This window comes from Anser cygnoides, chromosome 1 (genome assembly GCF_040182565.1).
Source record: "Anser cygnoides isolate HZ-2024a breed goose chromosome 1, Taihu_goose_T2T_genome, whole genome shotgun sequence".
Taxonomy (NCBI): Eukaryota; Metazoa; Chordata; class Aves; order Anseriformes; family Anatidae; genus Anser; species Anser cygnoides.
The window spans coordinates 107,280,152-107,304,042 of NC_089873.1; the positions used below are offsets into that span (position 1 = coordinate 107,280,152).

General features: G+C 34.6%; 1 protein-coding gene across 1 annotated transcript in view; it reads right to left on the reverse strand.

The window, feature by feature from the left end:
• Nucleotides 1–6,868, reverse strand: part of TMPRSS15 (transmembrane serine protease 15) — a 57,715-nt gene extending 50,847 nt beyond the window's left edge. The window contains exons 1-4 of the mRNA XM_066977596.1: nucleotides 5,882–6,868; nucleotides 3,662–3,792; nucleotides 3,285–3,352; nucleotides 2,432–2,473 (exon numbers count right to left, since the gene is read on the reverse strand). Coding sequence (XP_066833697.1) covers nucleotides 2,432–2,473; nucleotides 3,285–3,352; nucleotides 3,662–3,792; nucleotides 5,882–6,026 — 386 coding nt within the window. The 5' untranslated portion in view covers nucleotides 6,027–6,868. The remainder of the gene's footprint in view (nucleotides 1–2,431; nucleotides 2,474–3,284; nucleotides 3,353–3,661; nucleotides 3,793–5,881) is intronic.
• Between the last annotated feature and the right edge of the window lie 17,023 nt (nucleotides 6,869–23,891).

Here is a 23,891-nt window from a genome sequence, read left to right on the forward strand (position 1 = left end):
TTAAGTAACAGGTAGCTTTGAATGTTAGAGAAACATTTATTCTTTCTTTTGCAACTCTTATATTCAATGTGGGAGACAAAAAATAACAGCATTGATATCAATTGCTGCAATGGAGCTGAATTCAAGTCAACCAAAGGAGATGTAGGTTTATTAATTATTGAACTCTCCTAGTTTAACCTCTAAAATATTGATTAACAACCCTGAAATGTTCACATTATAAAAGATATAACACAACCTGATCACTTCTATATATCAAACATCATGTATGGATTCTGCATCCATGAGGATCCGTTGTGTGATTATTTGTATTCTCATAAGTAAACAGTAAAGGCTGAAATCACAGATATTTTGAAATAAGTGGTTAAACTATATTTAATTTCTGTGGGGCCTGAATTTTATCTAGAATTTTGTCTCTTTCCCATCCCTCCTAGACACTATTATTACATTTTATATTTGTAGCTAAAATAAGGTAGTGTCAAAGTATGATGATTGCTGTTTTTTTGTTTGTTTGTTTGTTCATTTGTTTTCCATTTACTTCATTTTAGGTATAATCTTTTTTATTCCTAAGCATTTCTAATATCCAATGGCAACAGACTCAGAAATGCTTTTTGATACGGGGTGATTAAGCTTGCAGTTGTGCTGAGCACAATTTGCAGTATACGGAAGAACTCTCCTTTTTCTTATTTGTTTCTGATAATCTCTAGGCCATGCTGAGTAAACAAAAGCTTTTATTGCTATCCTTGTGACTCAGCAGAGTCTCAAGGATAAAATAACAAGGTTGCCAGAAGAGATAAACACTTTTTTTTTTAATGAAGAGAGTCAAACAGAAAATCATTTATGAGATAAACTAGTATTATTTCAAAGTAAAAATGAAGACAGACACTTTCTGATATATTAAAAGCAAGATCTAACATTCATAGACATCAGATTTTGTGTGACTTCTCTGGTTTCAGTGTCAAGATACAGAGGCAGAATTCATTTGACCAAATATAGATATTTACAGTGCAGATATCTAGATTTTCGTTGTAGGTCATGGAAGGAAATGAGCTATTCTTTGATCTCCTCCTAAAAAGGCATTTGAATAAACTAGATGAAAAAACTCTAAAAGTAACTTTTTTTTTTTTTCATTGCTTATAAAAGTGAGTCCTGAGCAACTAGCTTAGAGATGTCTTTATCTTCAATACCAAAATTTTTGGTACGTCCTACTGTGTGCTCAGAAACCTTATTTTGCTACTTGGATCCTATCCACTCAGGGACAACAGCCTGGGAGGGACCTATTCCTCTGTTGCCTACTTCTTTCCCTTGATATTATAAAACCCTTCATAAGGTGATCATACTTTACCTCTTTCTAATTAGTTTTATGCCCTCACTATTACAATCAAATGATTGCTCTACTTCAAATCTGCTTCTCATTTTCAGCATACATGTACTTGCGCTTGGCAAATATCTCTTTTTCTTTTGCCAGCATGGTCATTCAGTTGAACTATCTCATCTAAATATTTGTCCATTTTATGTATGTATAGAAAGCAATTATATCACAGTTATAGAAAGAACAGCTGATATCACAATATTACAGAATGGTTTAGCTTGGAAGGGACTTATGGAGGTCATCTTGTCCAACCCATCTGTTCAAGCAGGGCCACCTACAGCTGCTTGCCCAGGACCATGTCCAGATGGCCTTTGAATATCATCACAGAGGAAGATTCTACAACCTCTCTGGGCAACCTGTTCCAGTGCTTAGTCACCCCCACAGCAAAAAGGTTTTTCTTTATGTTCAGATGGGGCCTCTTTTGTGGGTTTGTGCCCACTGCCTCTTGTACTGTCATATATAGAATTCCTCCTTTTCTCATATTTTCTACAGAGAAAATGTTTATTAACATCATCAGCTGTCATGTAATGACCACTTTTTTATTCATTGCCTCGTCTTGCATATAAGGTAACTAATTTTGTCATTCATTCCTCAAGGTCCTTCAGTTCTCCTATACTCCTGATCTTCTTTTCTGTTTTGTTACTGCTTATTATAGTGTGTCACCTGACCTTTCTTCAGCAGAAATATTTTTCTAAAACATAGGTTACATATGATCACACATAATACTGAGATCAGCCCCCCTGTATAAGTAGCTTTTCACAAGCAAGCTTAACACAAAACAATATACCTTCCTTTCTAGCTAGTTTCTTATCTATGTCACTGTTCTTACTTTTACCATTTTTCTTCTGAATTGACAATCCCAGAGACTATTACGTTTTCTTTTGTTCTAATCTTGAAGAACGTTTTTGGAGGAAAGGTACGGATTATATCAAACTTCATATGCTCTTCAGAGAGACTTATCAAATCCTAAAACACATTTTTAAATTATTCATTGTCCCACAGAGTAATTTTCTAAATTAATCTCCTTGTCTCTTGCCTATGTATTTTGTTCTATGTAGTTACCCAGTTTGAGACGTGAAGTTTTCATGACCTTCTTCAGGCTTCCTGTAGGGAAAAAAAAAAAAAAAAAAAGAAAGTTTATGAAGAGTGTTCTGGAACTGTTAAATAGTGGGAGACAGCAGTACACTTGTTTTGTAGAATCAAGACTTTATGAAGAACAGTGCAAGTGAAATTAATACCACAGACTTCACTCCATTTACCAGATTTTTTTTTTTTTTTTGCCAGATAGCCTTCTGTAGGACATCCAGTGTAACAAGGTATTGAAAACTGAGTTCAAACAAAATTTAATTTAGCAGCTCTTACTATCTTACTCACTCTCTAGGACACACAGGATGCAGCTTTACATCCTTTACATGGTGTCAAGTGACAGCCCCTGTGCAAACACCTGAAGGGTTATGAAATAAATACATCTTTGTCCATAGGGACATCTGAGTGCACTTCCATTCGCCTCAGCTTATGCCAACAGGAGCTCACTGTCCTGAACTTTCTTCTAGATGGCAAGAACAGCAATCCTGCAAATGTAGCACAACTAACAAATCTTGGCAAAAAAAAAAAAAAAAAGTTTTTAGCAATTCTGTCACATATGGAAAATGTGACAAAATTGTGAGTTGGTCTTAGTCCTCAGCCTCGTTTGGTCAAGGCACAGACATACAGGAATCTGAAAAGGAAGTTTGCCCAGGGAAGCACAGCTGTGCCAAACTTTCCACAGCAGCACTTAGAAGACATAAGAAGTGAAAGGAATGCTATACAAAGGATGACTTGAAAAGCAAGATATTGTTAACCGCACTTGAGAGAAATAGCTAAATGAGGACTTTTGACAACATTTATTTGAGAAGTATAATTTAACTGTACCTACTTGAACTGGAAAATTTCACATCTCTCAAATTCATTTGTCAGAATACTTGCTTGAAAAATTTCTTGTATCTGTACAAAGAAGAGAAATCTTGAACCAATACAGTAATTGAAAATACAACGTTGCACAATGCATTCATGGTTTTAATACTGACTTTTTTCCTCCTTTTTTCCTCCTTATACCTAGACTACAGAAGCTAACATTTTCTTTGATGCTTCACGGATTTTCACAGATAAAAAATATATTGAGTTCTGAGTGGGCTTAGGACCCTCACTATCACATTTTGAAGAGAGTAGAAAAGCATCAACAGCAGGTCATGTCAGGAAATTAATATAGCTATCACATACTCTTGGTTTAACCAGAGATCAATAGGTTCTTACCAACTGTTCAACATCAAAGGCAAGTATTTTGAAGTCAGCTGATGATCTATCATGCAAAGAAGGAGTGAATATTGTCCCAGAGACTATTTTAAATGTTCCCATGTAGAGATGACTGTTCCCACCTGTTTCAACTGGATAATTAAAAACAAAATTAAGTAATTTGAATTATATAGAAATAAATGAAATAGATTACGTGTTATTCCACAGAGATCATCAATAGACTAATTTTTACCTGTTTTGCTTTGTATTGAGATATTTGTCTAGTGCTGATTTAAAAAAAAAAAAACAACAACTTTGAGACAATATTCAACTAAACTACAGTATCTACAATTGTAAATATATTGTGAATACTATTTGTCCTTGGTCCTCATTATTTTCTATTTCATAATAAATGCTGAACTTTCCAGCAGCACTGTGAACACATAAAGGAGAATAGTATTACATTGAGGGTGACTGAGCACTGGAACAGGTTGCCCAGAGAGGCTGTAGAGTTTCCACCCTTGGAGATATTCAGAAACATTCAGGACATGGGTCTAGGCAAGCAGTCATAGGTGGACCTACTTGAGCACAGGATTCGGACCAGATAACATCCAGAGGTCCTTTCCAACATCATCTACTCTTTGATTCTATGAACCTGTGTAGCATATCAATCTATGTCTAGCACAAGGGACAAGGAGACACTGGAAGCATGATGGCTTGCGAATTTGGTTTTTGTGTGTGTGTGTTCTTGATTAAAAATATTAAGAATTACTGCTTCACATTTTCTGTATTAAAAGTAGTGTTGTTTTTATATAAGTGTAGATTGTTTTTGATGATAACACTGGAAACACTTGTGTCAGACTAGTTAAATTATTTTTGACCTGAAATTTCCTACCACTACATAAATGAAATGCCAGAAGAATTTATGCAAAACTAAATAATTGGTCCTTACTGCAAATTTGATCTTGATTTTTAATATGCTATAGCATATGAGATATGCATAAAACTATTCACTCTACATTAAAAATATCTCCTCACTGTACAACACACTGGAAATTTTCAGATTAAGGTCTGAATAAGACATTAACATGTGGTTGACAGAAAACATCATTTTGCTTACCAGTTACATTACCAGCGGTATTTTTAGTTTTTTTTTAAAGGTATTAACACATAAAATGAGTTTTAATACAAAATAAACAAACAAACAAAAAAACAGATAACTGAGAAACACAATAATAAACAGCTTGTGACGGACAGCACAACCTAGTGACGCCAATTTCGTAATATCAACCTGTAACAGTAGATTACTTTGAGCTTCTTTAAAGGTCATTTATCCTTTCATCAACTGCAAATCTATTTAAACAAATGTTTTTAAATAGTAAAGGGTTTTTTGTTGTTATATGACACACATAATGTTTTAAGTGTTTTATTATTAGTTATATGTGATAAAAGCTCCTAGCAATGCATCTTCTAAAAGAAAGATACACGGGAAACTCCATGTCTCTCTTGTACTAGCGAGACCAGAACTGGACACAGCATTCCAGGTGTGGCCTTCCAGTGCACAGTCAACATATACCTCAAAAAATCTTGAAATCAAATTTTCAGCTCCATTTCAAAATCTTGCTATGTAGATCTTTAAAATTTAGTTTACTTTGATCATCAGTAATGTGACCGTATCACATTGTGAGCACTGTCTAGATAAGAAGAAATACCTCCTCCTAACTTTACACAAGGCTAGGAGCTGACTGTCTAATGCAAGATCTCTCTCATAGCAATACATTTTAAAAGATGGAAAAAAAAAAAAAAAAAAGATTTTGAGTTGCAGAACACCTTAAAATTCCCCAGAGACTCTAGTGGATTATGAATATCTTTAAAAGTCAAATGTTACACATGGAGAAAAAAAGTAGAAATTCACAAACAATTTGCAATATTATGTTCACTATTGGGTAAACATGACTGAATAACCAAAGCCTTACAGTGTCAATTGCATTCCAAGAACCTTTCCCAAAGTCTAAGACATGAAAATTCTTCTCTGACTTCAGACATGCTTCAAGTGCTTGTATTTTTGTTTATTTTGTTTACATCAGTTTCCAGGGGAGGAAAGAAGGAAAGTGTTAAACAAACCAACCATCCAAAAGCATTAAAAGCATAGCATGAAATATGAAATAAAATTAAAATGACACTGTCTTCAAAGTCTGAACTTCTACTGATGAACTCCTGAAAAGGTTAAAGGTTACTTACCTCGTTCTAACTCCTGGATTGTTAACCATGAAAGTACAATAAGCCCAACACAAACACAAATAAAAAGTGCAAGCAAAGAAGCAAACCAAATTTCATAGTAACTAAGAGGAACATATTTCTCATCAGATGACTTTTTCAGCTTCATTTCTGTCTTGAAAACCTGTTTCAACTAAGGTCTGACATAAGACACGAATGTGAAAAGGAGGGCAATAGTACACGAGAACATCTGTTTATTTATAGGAGACGCCTGTAGATTAATTACACCATAAAACTTCATTTACAGTTTTTTACAACATTGCTGAACAGTCATATTCACGCACAAGATATGCAAATGTGAAGAAATCTCTTCAGAAAGGAAGCAACAAAGTTTCTGTCCCAGATAAAAAATAAGCAAAACCACAGAAATACGAGTGGTTACTGGATTTGCATTATTTCACTTTTTTAAAGTGAAAATTAACATAAAAGAATGTTGTTGGATTTACAGTTTCTACGAGCTTTTGGTATTTCTTTGCACATGCAGTCATGAGAAAAATAGTGAAAGCCATATATTTCACCTTTTTTTTATTTTTTTTTTTAATCTGCTTAAAAAGGTAACTTAAGTATTGATATTCAACATTTTTTCAGAAATATTACTACAGTCATACTGGTGAAATTTTAGATTAAGCCATTAGACTTCTGCCTCTACCTTTGCTGAGGTAGAAGCCTAACAGATTCACAATTTACTTGGTTTATATTGCATCCACATCTGCAGCACCACAGGATTTATGGCCCTACTGGGCTGCTTTTATTTTCTTGTTTAATCATTCTCCAGCACAGGGTGAAAAGTCTGCTGACATAGAAAGGAGGGAATGTTGTGTTCAGATAATTCCTCTAATATCCAGTCTATCACAAACACACCTAATGCCTGACATTCTATTAATGGCTAGCAATCTGTGAGAAAATGCTTTGGTTACCTACAGAGTCAACTCCCTCCACTGTCAAAATGAAATGGAAATTAGCTTTCTTGTGGCAGATGTTTTCAGATGTCTGTGTGATTTGTCCCTTTTGCTATGAAGACTTTCATACCAGGAGGCAGAAGAACAAATCAACAGATCTGCAGTGAAACTGCAGAAGCAGAATAAGAGACTATTTTTACAAAATAAACAGAATTTTAAATAGGAGCTCATACAGAACACAACTTTCCAGCAGTGTTGTATTTCAAAATTTAAAAAATGCATATTGCTTACCTTTAACTCTTCTAATTGCACATATTGAGGATGAGGAAAATATGTGGCAGTGCCAAACTTTGTATGAAATGAAAAACACTTATCTGATTTACTAAATAAGGTATCAGTATCTATAGCAGTTAAAAATGTACTTGTTTGTATAACCCATTACTTAAAATTGCTTGATTTTGAATGGCATAATACACAACACTACTATTGTATTTTTTTTTGTAAATGTCTTGCAAAACATATTTGATGCAGCAAGATATAGCTTGGCAGATGAGTTGCGATTTAACAGAAGACTACACAGACTTTGTATACACTCTATTTTCACCTATTTCCAGCATAATCCAGTTTAGAGGACTTGTTCAATCTTCAGTTGTCTAGGATGGTATTTTTTATCCTGATGTTCTTAGAAAAGATCCAAAAATTTTAAAAGTGCATACTGTATTAAAGACACAAGTAACTTTTATTTAAATTGGTCTAGGGATGGTGAAAATACTATGTTGTAGGTCGCAAAAATGTTCAACAAATGACTGACCTGATTCCTTGAAGTGATCAGAAAAAGCAGCAGTTTTGGAAAGACTTGTATTTTTTAGTCAAGTAAAAGCTGTGAAGGAGGAATGTCTCCATTTTCCCTCTGAAGACATACAGTTTGAGATAATATACAAACAAACAGATTTCAGAGTCATGTAACAAGTACAATTGCCCAATGGCCTAGGTGATATAGAGCTTCACTCGTTTAAGGTATGTCCAAGGTAGGAAGACAGAGAAGGCAGCTGGACACTGATCTCTCCTTTCAGTCCATAAGCACTGCCCAAAATAAGGTTCTAGGTATATATTTGAATGACAACTGCTGAAAAATCTGAGTTGAGTTTTGGCAGGTCTTCTCACATTGGAAGATTTATTGGCAGTGTGAAGATCTGCTCATGGAGTTGCCTGAGACTACCCAAGAACTTTCATATAAACAGCTGACAAGAAATAAGTTTCACAGGGATGATCACTATAAGGACAGGATGTATACTGTACAAAATAATTCAGTAGAGGGCAACTGAATGCAATCAAATAACTGATATATTTACTTTACGTGGAAGATCATGCTGAGATTCTGGCAAAATAGATCGTGAGGTGTTTTAGATTACTATTTCATGAGCTAATATCTATGCTGATTTGTGCGTTCATAATTTAATTAAATTCTGACTTCCAATAAGCATATAACCAAAATAAATAAATAAATGAATAAAAATTCCATAGATTTCATTGAACCCTTGAAGAGGGTTCAGAAACATATTAAAATTAACTGGTCAATGAAATGATTTAAATGGATTGCTGGGAAACAATTTGTTTCCATGTGAAGTGATCCATATCACGAAAGTAATCAAAAATTCACTCCTGTCATTAACAGCTGTAATTCTTCAGAATTATGTGGTGAAAAAAAATAAAATCTGCACAGAAGGCAAAGCTGGAATATATTACCTTTCCCCAAACCTGGAAGATTTTTTTTTTTTCCCAAGAAACTAACAAACATAACCCAACAAAACATAACCCAACATAACCTAACTTCCCCTTGTTTAAGCTGGTCCAGAAAGATTCTCCATGTCAGGACTGAAGTTCCTTTCTGTATCAACCACTACTTTGCCTAACTTCACGTAGCTAAGTGCAACATTCATGTACTTTTCCAGAAGTTCCCAATGTTGAATCAGAGAATCCTGTCTTAAGTCAGAATCAGAGAGATGTGTATCTTAATAGATTATAATAAAAAATGGGGCAGATTAAGACTATCCAGAAAGGAAATCTGTGATTAATCCAGTTTAATTCAGCAGAAGTGAATACATAGCTGGCAGCAAACACTGAAAGACGAAGACTTTCATCTAACTTTAGAGATCTAATGGTGAGGGGAAAAATTTTCCTCTGGAGGCAACTGTTCTTTCTTCATTGACTAAAGCAACATCATAGATAAATATTTTAACATGGACTCTAATTTTTAAGTAATTAAAACCAGGTGAGCTTCCCTTCTGAAAATAAACTATATAGTCAATATTGAATTATTTAGTCAGTTTTGCATACCTAGATAAATGTGTTCTCCTTATATGTCCCTTACTGTAAGGAGACAAAAGATGTGGATCATGGGAACAATATCACAGTAATAGCAATGAGAAACTAAAACACTACCTAGGCTGACAACTGAGTAATTAAAAGAACACACCAATGCAAAGTTCTCTGTGAGAACTAGATAGGTTGAGGTAGGAACAGATATGGCACACGGGAAAGAATCAGAGTCTTAACTTGACTGATAATGCTGATTAGCAAAATTAGTAGGTAAAGGACAAGGATCAAGAGGAAGTAACAGCATTATTGCTCCTCTGATTTAATTAATGTAAAAGCTAGTGTATTAATAATGGAGCAATAGCTGAAAACAGCAGTAAATTTGTCACAGTATAATAGTTCCTATGAATAAAACCAATTATAGCAATATTAATGTGCACAGATTTGTGCCTTGTAGGCCAATATGGAAATCTTGAAAGGAAAAGAAAAATGGCAGAGGAAAGGTTTTCCTATTTCTTAGTTTTTATTCACAGTAACAGAATAAATGCTGTCTACTTTTTCTGCCCTAGGCACGTGGCTTTTTTTTTTTTTTCAGAATGCATTTTTTTCCCAGGAAATTTTGGAATAAAGCCATCGTATCTGCTTTTATATCAAGGGGCCACAAGACATGGAAAAGAAAAAGGTCTGAAACAAAGGCTTAGATGTAGATTAGTCTAACCCCTTTTCATCCTATGTAAACCATTTCAAGATATTTACAAATTCTAGTTTCAAAAGTACCAGTAAAAACACTAGTTTTGAATATACAATATTTTCGGTATTTAACAACCACCCTTAAAAATGCATCCTCTTTTTTTTTTTTTTTTTTTTTATGCAGTTTCCAGAGATCTTTCCAAAGATTGTCAATGCTAGCTAGCAAAATGTTATTCTTGATACATATTTAAAATTTTGTGACTCAAAGTAACACCATGAGAAATGGGAAATTTCATGTTAAAATAAAAATTTAAACATCAACACATGCATTTCATAGGTGTTTTTTCAACTACTGAGTACTTAGTATTCCCTGTTCTGCAGATCAGCTAGCTGAAGATACTTAAAAGGCCATTAAATTATGAAATTTGGGAATAGCACCTATTTCTCCTAAATTCAAGTGCTTTTCAAGTCCCAGTCTCCAGATTATCTTCACAAATATCTGTGGTTTTTTTGTTTGTTTGTTTGTGGTTTTTTTTTTTAGGCAAACACATATTTAAAAATAATCTCTTCTCTTAAAACTGGGGAAGCAATAATTATCTCTATTTCTAACCTATATAATAAACACTACAAAAACTAAGATAGCTTGTCCATAAGCCTTTCTCCAAAGGCTTTTCCCAATTTGGGAAATCTGTGCAAAATCCAATTTGATTTTATGAAACATTCGTACTCCTGTGTAGCTGTGTTATGGATGTGACAGCACTTTTAGCTGACAGATTCTAGAAGGCACACCATAAAAAATAAACCCTGAAGTATTTCTATTATTATGTTATGTTACCACCTCGCAGGCATTACTGCTGTTTGACCACATTAGCCAGAGCAAAGGGAAACAAGATACACGGGTCAGAGAGAGAATACTTTATTTAAAAGATAAGATAGAAAGAAGGAAAAGAAGAAATCTGAAATCCCTGCAGATCACTCATCTAAACAGTGACCAAAATGAGGAGCAAACTGAGACCAAAGCAGCTGAAGAAGAGCTCCAATAAATATTTACCTAGTGCTCAATATGTCAAATGTAAGGATAAGACTGCTCTCTCTAAATACAGGTATTACAAAGCAAGTTGACAGTGAGACTTTTTTATGTTAAAAATACCCTGGCATGGCCTTTGAAAAACAGTCAGCCTTAGTCTTGGTCCTTTCTTTTTGAAATCTACAGTAAATCTTTCAGTAGAAGCTAAGCTTGACTGGTAGAAGAATTACATCAGTGCAGATTGCTTCAAAAAATCCCACTTTGCTCCTAACTGTAAGGCAACAATTACATGTTGGCTCAATGTTTTTCAAATTGTTTTCGATGAAAGTTATGATAATAAAATGATTGTGCGGAATCTTTCAAGATCCCCAAACAAGATAACACAGATCAAAAGTTTGATCACTAAATGATTAGATCACTCTTATTTTTTGTCCTCTATACTTGACCCACAAAATGACTACTGAGCAAAGATAATTTATAGTCTTTTAAACACATGTTAAAATGCATCCAGGTTAGGCCTTTGTGGTAATGCATTTAGCTTCTTGCACCAAATTAACTTCATACGTTCATATAATTGGACTGAACTATTTGAGCAGGAGTTCAAATTTTCGTCACTGTGTTCATATTTTTCATCATTACCCATTGTAAGTGCTACAAAAACCAAAATATCTATTTTTGAAACAACATAAATGCTCTCAACATGCTGAATAGGAAAAAAAGGTTTATAACTTGTGTTATTAAAACAATTGTGACTTTTTTATTTTAATGTCTACCCAAAATGTGGAAAAACACACAGCATCAAATGTAACAGCACATGATGTACTAACAATGATATTTAAAATTGTATAGCTTTTATCATTGACAGGCTTTCAGCTTCACTTTGTCTTCTTTAAAAATAAGAATTACCACTGAAAAAAAACAATGAAAACTTGTCAACCAAGGCACAGAACTACTCTGCATGGAAGGATTTACATACGAATGTAAATCAACTCTGACAGACTTGATACTCTTCGGAGGAAAATAAATTAAAAAAAAATGAAAGAGAAAAACAGTTGCTTTTTAGGTCATTTTGAAACACGGTAAAATTAAAAACATTGGTAAGATTAAAAAAAGGAAAAAGGAAAAAGGAAAAAGGAAAAAGGGAAAAGGGAAAAGGAGGAGGAGGAGGAGGAGGAGGGGGGGGGAGGAGGAGGAGGAGGAGGGAGGAGGAGCAGGAGCAGGAGGAGCAGGAGCAGGAGCAGGAGCAGGAGCAGGAGCAGGAGGAAAAGGAAAAGGAAAAGGAAAAGGAAAAAACTGACCAAATGGCAACACAGCCAAAAATAGGTCTTTTAAAATTCCCTGTATTTCAGATCTCATACAATTTTCTCACATAAAATGAGAAACAGGCAATGAGAATAGGATGCTTCAGCTTCAGCATAATTCCACAAGGTAGAATTCTAAAGTTTGCAAATAAACCAGCATTCTAGTTTGTATTTGTCTATCTTAAGTCTATAAAAGTTTCTGCATTTCCAGCTAGCAGGTATTTCATTTATTTCAATAATAGTGTCAAAATGCTATAGTTAGCACACTGACAATGAAAACCCCTGATTTTTCCCAGCTTTGTAGAAGCAGCCAATTTTGAATCCATTCTCCTGTAAAAATCTCTCTTAATAGCCAGCTTATTAGTCTTGCAATTGGATTAGAGATCTCTGTTCTTTTCCATTCACATACATAAGTGATAAATGATTACAGAAGGCAAACTAAACTGGCAATTCTGTTGATAAAAAAGAATGCCATTCCATCTTTTATACTTCTGTCAATTCTTTAAACTATGAAAGGAAAATGGAATTATTTTCAGTGAAAAAATAACCAGCTTTAAGTTGAAATACATACTTTCTAAAGCATTATTTTTAGGGTACAATTATAATTTAAAGTTTTTCCATTACTAACTAAAAAAAAAAAAATCCATGTAAATTTAGTCGTTAGAATTATTCTTTGGGGAACAAAAAGACTCCAATACAGTCTGCTAGAAGCAAGCCTCCAAGACTGCTCTGGAGGAACAAGTATCCTAATTTTCAGAGGTTTAAGGTGGCAGGGCAGTTTAGACGTAACATCCAGAATCTGTTTATTTAGAAAAGTCCTACATCTTTTGTAACAAAAATATTAAGCCTGAGTTTCTATTTTTTTCCAGAAGCAAAAGAAATAACCCTGATAGATGATGACTCCTCCTAAAAGAACAGGTATGAAAAATATATCAGGTTAATGTACTTTTTTCCTTATTTCTTAAATAAATTGTTTGCCTACACTGTAGGAAACATCTGAGTTTCTTCAGCAGGCTTACAATTTCATTTTGATGCATTAATGTCTTGCTTATACCAGTAAGATCAATATTTGGTCTTACATCTTTCTGAATATCTTTGAGATCAAGTTTATCCAAGAGGAAAAGGAGACCATAAATTAGAAAGTCAAATTATCACCTACATTTTTGCAGTGTTTTCAAAATAGAGAGTATAGGGAGGCTGAAAACAGCATAATCTCCCAGAACAATGATTTTCATTACAGTCACATGTGATCACATGAATAGTAAAATATAAAGAAAAAGGGCAATTTTTCAGGGTGAACCAGTCTAGAAAAATGCCTATTAAATAATAATATGACTACCCAAGTAATAATATTTGTACAACCTGTAAAAATTTATGAAATAAAAGGATAATGGCTTTATAAATATCATTTATATTTCACATAAAACTACAATTTAAGTTGCTTTGGCAATTATGTGAAACAAAATAATTAGAAATATCTTCATTTCAAAATTATTTCTGAACGATTTTCTAAGACAGTATGAAAAAAATGACAGTTATGAAACAGTGAAGGTGGGAAAATTAGTAGCACTCAAACTGCCCTGGGGAAAGTCAACAGAATACACCTGCTTGTTCAAAAGTCACCGAGAGGAAGACAGACCATTTGCCAAATAAAACTAATAAAGCTAATTTTTCATCTGATTTCAAATAAATAATATCCTCTGAAAGGTTCAGTTTTGCAGTAAAAAATAAAATTACAGATAATTAGAAGATATTCTGCCAAAGCAAATTTCAGACTTACCAACATCAAAATTATAGGAGCATTTAGAAGGACATGCCAGAAACATGTAAGAAAAAGAAAATCCATGCGAAAACCCTATAAACTAAGATAAAAAACACAAGCAAGCAAAAACCACAAATATTAGAAAAGTTAAACAACAACAAATTAAAAAAAAAAAAGAAAAAAAAATCAAGATGCATAGACATAGGTCTGCCATAATGTCCAAAGAAAGTTTTTTCTCAAGTACCGGTAATTCAGGTATTAAATATTAACGTTTTTCTTTCTTAAAGGAACATACTGGTTTCTCTTTTCTACAGTAATGTGAAATTTTGCTTTTAACATTGATGAAATAATCTTGGTAAATATGATTGTTAAAAGAAACATTCTGTTGAAAGAAATTGTGAGTGAAAAGTCATGCTATGGTAGATAAATTCAAGGACATAAACATGATTTTTGTTTGAAAGAGGAATAAATTTTTGTTTTAAAGGGGAATATAAGCAATTAGGTTCAATATTTTTTTAACATCTATATTTCTGAATGAACAAAATGTATGCCATTTGAACTCAGCTTTGCACAGCCTTTAATTCAAGAATACTTCGGAAATACGTGCTGGTTTGCTATGAGGGTGCCAACAAGCTTTTAGATAAAGGGATATGGTGGACATACCTTGATTTTCAAAATCTTTTGACAAGATTCCATGTGGAAAATTATTAAAGAAACTTTGCCACAATAGAGAGTTGCCACAAAACAGAAAGTTGCCAGAAAACTAATGGATTGGTCCCTTAATGGGATCTCATAAAGCCAGTTTATGTATAGAAAGCAAAGGAGAGAGCATAATTATCACTTTTAAGGGTAGAAAAGAGCCTCTTAAGAACTGGTGCTGGAACTGTTTTTACCCAGCTTCTTCAACAATGACCTAAAGAAGGGAGCAATCAATGAAATCTCCAAATTTACTGCTGAGGTTAAGATTTGGGTAGTTGTTAGACACACTAATGACAAGGATCTCTAGAAGGATTTCTCAAATCTGAGTTAATGGGTAAAAGAGGTACCAGGCTTGGGGGCAGCCAGGCTTCTGTATGCTTCCTAAGTGGTATCTCCCATTGAGACAGCATCCTATTGAGATTATTTCAATATATTGACCATTGGCCTTATAAAGTTGTGCATGCCCTGCAACATTTAAAAGCCTGCTTTATATACATATATTATTTTGCTTTATTTTTTTCAAAACAAGTCCAGTAATGATCCCAAGCTTACGTGTTTCTAAGTCTTCAACCAAACTTGGATCATCCTGACTTAGTAAAGAGTGAGAAACATGTTCCCCTCTAAACTTTTGTATGGAAAGCTTGGTAAAACTACTAGCTGTGTCAGAGAACATTTGCCAAGCATGCTTGGGCATGGTTCTGGTGATCTAGTCCCTTATTTGCTCAGCAATGAAAAATAGCTCATGGTTTCCTTTTCTGAACATGACTTTCTTGAAATGAATACCATCTCTGCAGTATAGTTGGATACAAATACATTCACACCCAGTGCCTCATCTTGACACACAGAGATACCATGCTCTTCTGTTGACACTCACCATGGTCAGCAGCCAAGCACCAACACAGCCACTCACACACTGGCTTCCCCCCAGCCCCATGGGATGTAGGATAAAATAAGAACAAAAGCAAGAAAACTCCTGGGTTGAGACAAAGACAATTTAATAGGTGAAGGAAAGAGTATAAAAACAAACAAATGATGCAAAGTCATTCATTCACCACCTTCCACAAGCAGACCAATACTCAGTCATTCTCCAAAAAATGGCTACCTTGGAAAGACCAAGCACCTAGTTCTCATTGCTAAGCATGGTGCTGTATGGAATATCCTCCCTCCAGCCAATACATGTCTGCTGTCCTGGTTGTGTCCTTGTCTAACTTTCTTGACCATGCCCAGTCACTGGGGTGGTAGGGTGGGAAAAAGAGAAAAACAAACAAACAAACAAAACTTGATACTGCGCAAGCACTGATCAGCAAGAGCCAAAATATTAGTGAATTAATACCACTGCATTATCCACAAATAGAAAACACAGCACCACACAAGCTGCTATGAAGAAAGCTATCTCCACCCCAGTCAGACTAGTAAAATAGAAAGAACAAGCATTACTACATCTAATGATGTAATATACTGAGTAAATAAATAACAATGGAGTAGATATGAAGCACTGGTGACAGGTAGTGACATCGCAAAGAACAGGAAAGATTTTGTTTGTTTCTAAAAGTATTACTTTAACAACCAGGGTAGTAGGCAATTTTACACTCCTACAACAGAAAATCTTTGCTAACAGCTCAGTTATGAAAAGGTTCAAGACGACATGAACTCCTTCATTAACAGATCTCAAAGTCATGTAACGCCAGATATTTCTTTTATTGTCTTAAGCACTTATGTAACATTATATAAATCTGTGCATGGAATCATATAAGTTTATAGTCTATAAATTATCAGCTATTAGCAGTTAGGCTATTTATTCTGACCTTTTTACCTGTGGAGAGCTCCAATTCACCTCTTCCAGATATCTCAGGTCATCTTGATTCCAGTTAGCCCAACCTAATGTGGTTGACACATTGTTGTGTACTTAATGTTGTGGTGTTTTATATGTGCTGAACTACTATTGATCTACTTATTTATTCTGTACTTTTGTATAAGATTATTTGTACAAGATGCAGGAGTTTGCATAAGATAAACAAGAGTATGAAATAACAATGTTAGTATTTGAAGAATATGGTTATCCATCATTTGGAAATAATTGCACGATACAATTCTCTGTGTTCTCCTACACTCTCTGCAAGGCCTGCAGGTAAAAGTTGTGACCCAGATCCATATCATGGTTAATATAAATCCATACATTTTGTTATTGCCAGAGCTTTAGATCTGATTTAGTCCCAAAACTGAAGTGTTTTTTTTTTTTTTTTTTTTTAATTAAGTTTCTTATATGTTTTCCTGATTAGGTTCTGAATCACCTCCATCGTGTACATCAAAAGGTAATACAGAGGAAACAAACAAACATTATCAAATATCATAAAAATCTGAAAAGCAGATGGTTGTTTTAAGTGCTTCAGATACCTCTTATTTGCAAAATACTACTACTGTATGTTTTCCTCTTAATACTGTCAGAGTTGACAAAGATGTACTGTGAAAGTTTATGACTGTGGTACGTAAAATTGTTTCAGCTTCCAAAAAATTCTTTTTTTTTTTTTTAGTGTAATTTTTAGAATCACCTAATAAAAATATTTGTTTCTGAAGTATTTTCCCTATGCTCCTTTTCCATTTTATTTGCCTCTCAAGCACTGTCCTTCTTTTTTCTTTTTTTATTCTACCATAGCGAAGACTGGACATGATGTGGGGAAAAGAAAATCAAATAATCACATTCAACCTTTCTTAAATCTAAATTTGTGTAATTTTGCTTTCACATTTTACAAAGAATAACATAATATTCTTATTTCCATTATCTATCTCAATGTTAATGAGTTAATTAAACAGTCACTTTCTGTAGTATTTGAAACAGTCTTTTTGCTAATTAAGAATGTGTTTATTTCCTATTCTCTACAAGAACCCAGATCTTTAGTCTACACGAAGCTTTCTGAGACTACTTATGGAGATGTATTTTTAACATTTCTGAATGTAATTTTACTAGTATAGGTTATAGAACACATACACTCTTTGCTGGGTTAAAAACAGGCTGGACAGCCAGGCCCAGAGAGCGAACAGAGTGAACGGTGAATGGAGTTAAATCCAGCTGGCAACTGGTCACAAGTGGAGTTCCCCAGTGGTCAGTTTTGGGACCTATCCTCTTTAATATCTTTATTGATTATTTGGATGAGGGAATTGAGTGCACCCTCGGTAAGTTTGCAGATGACACCAAGTTGGGGGGAAGTGTCAATCTGCCAGAGGGTAAGAAGGTCCTTCAGAGAGACCTGGACAGGCTGGATAGATGGGCAGAGGCCAATGGGATGAGGTTCAACATGGCTCAGTGCCAGGTCCTGAACTTTGGCCACAACAACCCCATGCAACACTACAGACCTGGGGGAGAGTGGCTCAAAAGCTGTGCAGAGAAAAGGATCTGAGTGTGTTGGTCAATTCTCACCTGAACATGAGCTGGCAGTGTGCCCATTTGGCCAAGAAGACCACAGCATCCTGGCTTGTATCCAGAATATTGTAGCCAGCAGGACCAGGGAGGTGATTATCCCCTTGTATTCTGCTCTGGTGAGGCTGCACCTCGAGTACTGTGTTCAGTTTTGGGCCCCTCACTACAAGAAGGACTTCAAGGCCCTGGAACATGTCCAGAGAAAGGCTACAAAGCTGGTGAAGAGCCTGGAGCACAAGTCCTATGAGGAGCGGCTGAGGGAACTGGGGTTGTTTACTCTGGAGAAGAGGAACCTCAGGGCAGACCTTATTGCTCTCTACAACTACCTGAAAAGAAGGTGTGGGGAGCTGGGGTCAGCCTCTTCTCACAGATAACTAGTGATAGGACTAGAGGGAGTGGCCTCAAGTTGCACCAGGGGAAATTCAGATTAGAAATTAGGAGAAACTTCTTCCCAGAAAGAGTAGTCAGGCATTGGAACAGGTTGCCCAGGGAGGTGGTGTAGTCACCGTCCCTGGGAGTGTTCAAGGACAGGTTGGATGTGGTGCTTAGGGACACGGTTTAGTAGGTGACATTGGTAGTAAGGTGATGGTTGGCCCAGATGATCTTGGAGGTCTTTTCCAACCTTAATGATTCTATGATTCTATATATAGATTCAACTGGATCAAGAAATTACATCATGATAACATTTGAAGAGACATATGCTAAAAAGGGGCATGAAGTCTACCTAATTCTTTTTCCAATAAATGTAGGTTTATATATACAATAACAGAAAAAAGGTCTTTATCCTAGCACTTTTTTTTTCCCCATTGTTATATGGAATAAAGTAATTCCAACTGTTTTTTGTAAATAGAATGTATTGCCCAATTCACATCATGTACTAGATGTACTTCACATGTTAAAGAAATCTTCACATATTTGATCATAATATCAAAATAAAAGGTTTTGTATTTTTCACAAATTTTATTTTGTACAAATTGCATTTTGTATTTTGTACAAACTGGCAAACTGCTACCAAGAAGAGTAAAAAATTGTATGTGTAACTTACCATGTTATGCAATTGCCAAACATTATTTTACCTCTGAGTAAAATCAGATTTTACTGAACTTCTGTTCAGCAAAGAAATGCAGGTTTGTTAGGTCTTGCAGATCTAAACCACACAGCTTTTGGTAGTAACTAGTCTGTAATTGTTTGCATTTAACTGCAATTTCCATGTTATCAAAGACTGTTATGAGACTGAGTAAGGGGTCACAGGCTGTCTCTTCACATGATATGTTAAGTCAGAAGAGAGTTTTCACACCCTGAAGACAAACTGACTAAACAGAAGGCCATATACTCCTGGTGGCATTCAGGAAAATTGAGTGCAGAACAGATTGAAAAAATATAATATTAACCCTAATCTTGTGAATACATCATTGTAATAGAGAGAAGCCAAATATTCCTCTTTGTCTTGTCTAGATGTGTCAGAATAGGAATCTGAGGAAGTAAGTGTGGTCTTAACATTTTGAATGCTTCATATTCATTTTTCATAATGTGAATTCTACATGCCTCAAGCTAGTAAGTTCAAGATATATTACCTGGGAAGTCATAGGTTAAATATTGATTCCATCAATATTGCACAATATATATATATAAAAGACCAAAAATCCCCACTCAATAGAACACCACCCCCCCCCCCCCCCCCCCCCCCCCCCCAAAAAAAAAAAATGCTCTAACAGGAACGGAAGAAATTAATTAGAAATCTTTTACACAGGTCAGTATGTGCTACTGAGAGAGTGGCACAGGTGAAGATAGCTTTGGGTAGCAGAGTATTTGGGTATTTGCAACTAAAAGCATTGTCACATTAGCACAGCTAGTGATGACCAAAAAGCATTTTCATAGTGTTCTGCTAGCACCGTGGTACAGCAGCAATAGTGGGAACCCAGGCACAGTAGAGTTAGAGCCTAATAGTTAATGGCATTATTATAGCTGCAGTTCCTATGCTTGGGAACTTCTGTTGTGTATTTTTCATCAGAGGGCCATTGGAGTTCTCATTCCATCTAAAAATAAATAGCAAGGCTATTACAAACTCTGAAGTCAGGGTTGCTTTCCCATTACTGTACCCAAGGAAGAATTGTATCCTCTCTCTTATAAAACCAAAACTAAATGGCACAAGAAACTGCTGTACTATTTGAAGTCTTCCATTCATGTGGCATATTCTTTCAAAAGACTCCCTTTCTTGCACAGACATGGAAAATTTTACTCTACTGCATGGTCTTCCAGAACAGATCATTTCTGCTTATTTAGTGGACTAGAGAGAACAGACTGGACTTTTTTTCTTCTTTAAGTTTGTTGTGTTTTTGTACAAGGTATAAATTACTTGATTTTTTCTCCATTCTCCTTTATGGATCTCATATCAGACAGGAATTTCATTAAGTCACTGCCTGTCTATCATTATGAACAGAGTAAACATATAATGGGAACACCACAGTTTTGGCAATCCTTAAGGATTATTTTGTTTAATTAACCCCATGACTCTCTTTTTAGTTACCTTGATTTTTTCGCCTCTTCCCCCAGGATATAAACAGCTAAACAGCTTCCATCAGCTATGAAAAGAAAATTTATTTAGATAGATTTAAATGAGTCTAGTTAAAAACTTTTTTTTTTTTTTTTTTCTGTACCCCCCAGAACCTTTTGGTATAAATCCTTAATTAGAAGTATTCATAACTTAAACTTTGAAGGTATAAAATCTGAGGTCAACTTTAGGCCACAAACCACAACTAGGAAAACATTATTCAACAATCACAGAATGAAACACTACCAGAATTTTTACATTTGAATCCATACCGGAGTGAGAAGAGAGAGGCAGCTACAGTTCCATTAGTTTTACTGAGAATCCCCATACTATCTACTGTGGGATAGGATTCACTTTTGTGAATGAGTAACTTAACAGTTGTACTGTTGCGTAGCGAAACACTTCACTAAGGTTGTGTGGGAATAGTTTTTATATATGGACATATACATATATCCATAATACACATACAAATGAATAAATCATTAAAATTGTATATATATATATATTTTAAAAACAAATCAAATAAAAACATATATTAGAAATATTCTTTAGAAGTCTCTTCAAACATTTCTTACAAGCCAGTACCTACTCACAACCCAAAGTTTTCACTGAAACTATTACAGCTGAAGACATACCTTTTTTTAAGCATATACATGCCATTTCTAATGAACTGAGAACAATGTTTATCTGCCTATGATAGTGCACATTCTACCTTCAGTATCATTTTTCAGCAAAGACTTCAACAATTAATCACATTTGCTGTGAGCAGAGAACTGTGTGCCCATAGCAATGATACTATACAGTTCCATAGATCTGATTGCTGAAGCAGAGTCTAAGACCTTAATTTAGAAGAGCACATAAGCTCACATCTATCTGCAATTATGTCCTTGAGCCTCACTGACACTGAAACAAAAAAGATGAATAGAAGTAGTTTTGTGACCTTGGACATCACAATTCACACAGCACAAAACAAGATACCACCTCAATCATAAGATTTCTAGACATTGTCATAATAATAAAAGCAAACAACATATCTCAGACAGTGGATAACAATTGCTTAGTTACAACCTAACTTTCTTTTTCAGGATGTAATCTGTTCCCCAAGTGAGCAAAAGATAAATGTGGAAAAATTAAAGGAAGCCTTCTGTACCTTCAACACCGTACCTAATCTTGTTAGTGAATGTTCTTAAGGATTTTTTTTTTTTGGTAGTTTTTGTTGTCATTTTTTGTTTGTTTGCTTGTTTTCCAGGTTTTACAGCATATTGAGACCATGGACTTTTCTGAATACAGATGATAGCAATTTTAGTGCAAAAGACAACAGTGAAAAATCAGTATCTGATAAAAACAGAACTATGAAATTTGCCAGTAAAAACAGCTAAAATAAAGAACAGAAAAATCAAGGGAAGGTGGTTCAGGACATTACAGAAGAAATTCGATAGTTCAGAGCTTGCATTGGATGAGATACCACTGACTACATAAAGGAAGGAAATGCTAGACAAAGGTGACTGAATAGCTTGATGTGAAAACACAGCTGATACACCATGAGTAAAATGTACCCAGTTACGTAGGATCAATTTTGATATCATCAACTGAAGGAAAGAAGACAATCAAAAACAAGAGGTAGATTCAGATGTAGTGAAAAGGTCACACAGGCTTCATGTTAAATATTTGCTCTTTTAAAATGTTTCAAAGTAAAATAAATGTTTAATGTACAGAAGCAAAGCCATTTTTTTAGTAAGTAAAGCACTTGCAAATTTAGCCTTAACCTAGCCAATCACCAGAAGAGCACTGAAGTATTTTACTATGCAACTCTGGAGCAAGTTTAATAAAAAATGCAAGATACATGCCATGTCTCTTGGAAAATAAGCTACTGCAGTTCTATATGATATTCTGGTTAACTGAGTTTATGAGTTAGCAGCAGTGCAGAGATGAGCCAGTTTGACCTTCTGTTAGAATTGCAATGATTTATTTTTAAGTGTATGTGAGGAAAAAGGCACTTATGTTTATTCCTTTGAAAGCCTGTAAATGATAATGCATAGCATTATTATGGATTTGTAATGTAAGAAAGGAAAAGGATGTATCTTATGGCTCAAACTTTTACTACCAAACACTAAACTTTTAATCTTACAATCATTCTTCCTAAATTCCTAAGTTAGTCCAGAAGTGCTCACCTCAGACTCCAGCCAAAGTCTGCAGACTGTGAACTGCCACTAAGGAAACTGGAATTGATCCAGTGTTGACTGCTCTGTGAACTTTTGCCTTCTAAGATGGCCATGTTTGGACTTTGTGCAGTTTTTATTTCCTCTAATACAAAATTATAGCCCTTATCTATTCCATTAGACCCAAGATTTAATTGTACTGACACATGACCAGACATGTTTCATTAATTGTTAGGTTCCTCGAAATGCCTGTGATGGAAATTAATGTATCAATGAAATTTATATTTTACTTTTTTACTTATTCATCGGAACCAGTAAAGTACTGGCACTTATTATGGCTCTAAATTACAGGAACATGCATTAAGATAATAATATTTTTTCTTAATCATATTTCTTAACAACTAATTGTGAAAATACATATTTTTTTTCAACAGCTGTTAAAGGATGTAAGAGTTAGCAGAAAATACTGGAATCATCATAGCTTGTATACCTATGGTTCAGTAATCTTCCTGTGTTTCAGGACTTTTTTTCACTGTCGCTTTCTGTCTGTTACAGATTACACAGTTTATCACAAAAATGAAAATATAACTAATGATATAAAATTAAAGCAAAAAATTCCCAGATGACAAAATAGGAAAAACTCTTTCTGACTGGGCTTAAAGGCAAAGTGTGTTATACAACAGAAGAGTTTATCTAAACTTAATAATCAAACAGTTTTTTTGTAGTACATATCTTTACAATAATAATCCCATGATAAAATGAAAGAGAATTACAAGTGGATGGCACCTGTTTATTTCTTCTTTCTTATGTCATTTCCCTACCATTTAACATATGATTAAAACAGATAATGTAGGATGTGATGAGATAATTCTATGACACTACAGTACAGGAATATTATGTAATCCTATGCAGCATTTTGGTCATTAAAATGGACTTATTCCTTCATGCTTTATATGCTAGGCCTAATTTGAACTAATATCTTCTGTTTTACAGATTGCCTTTTAAAAATATTTAATTATACAATTTATATCTAACAGCTAATGTATCCCTGCTCTTTTAGATAGCTTGAAAACATGTTATCCTTCACATAGGACATTACTGATGGATATATATGAAATATCTTCACATGTAGACAGTAAGTGGAAGAGTGAAGAC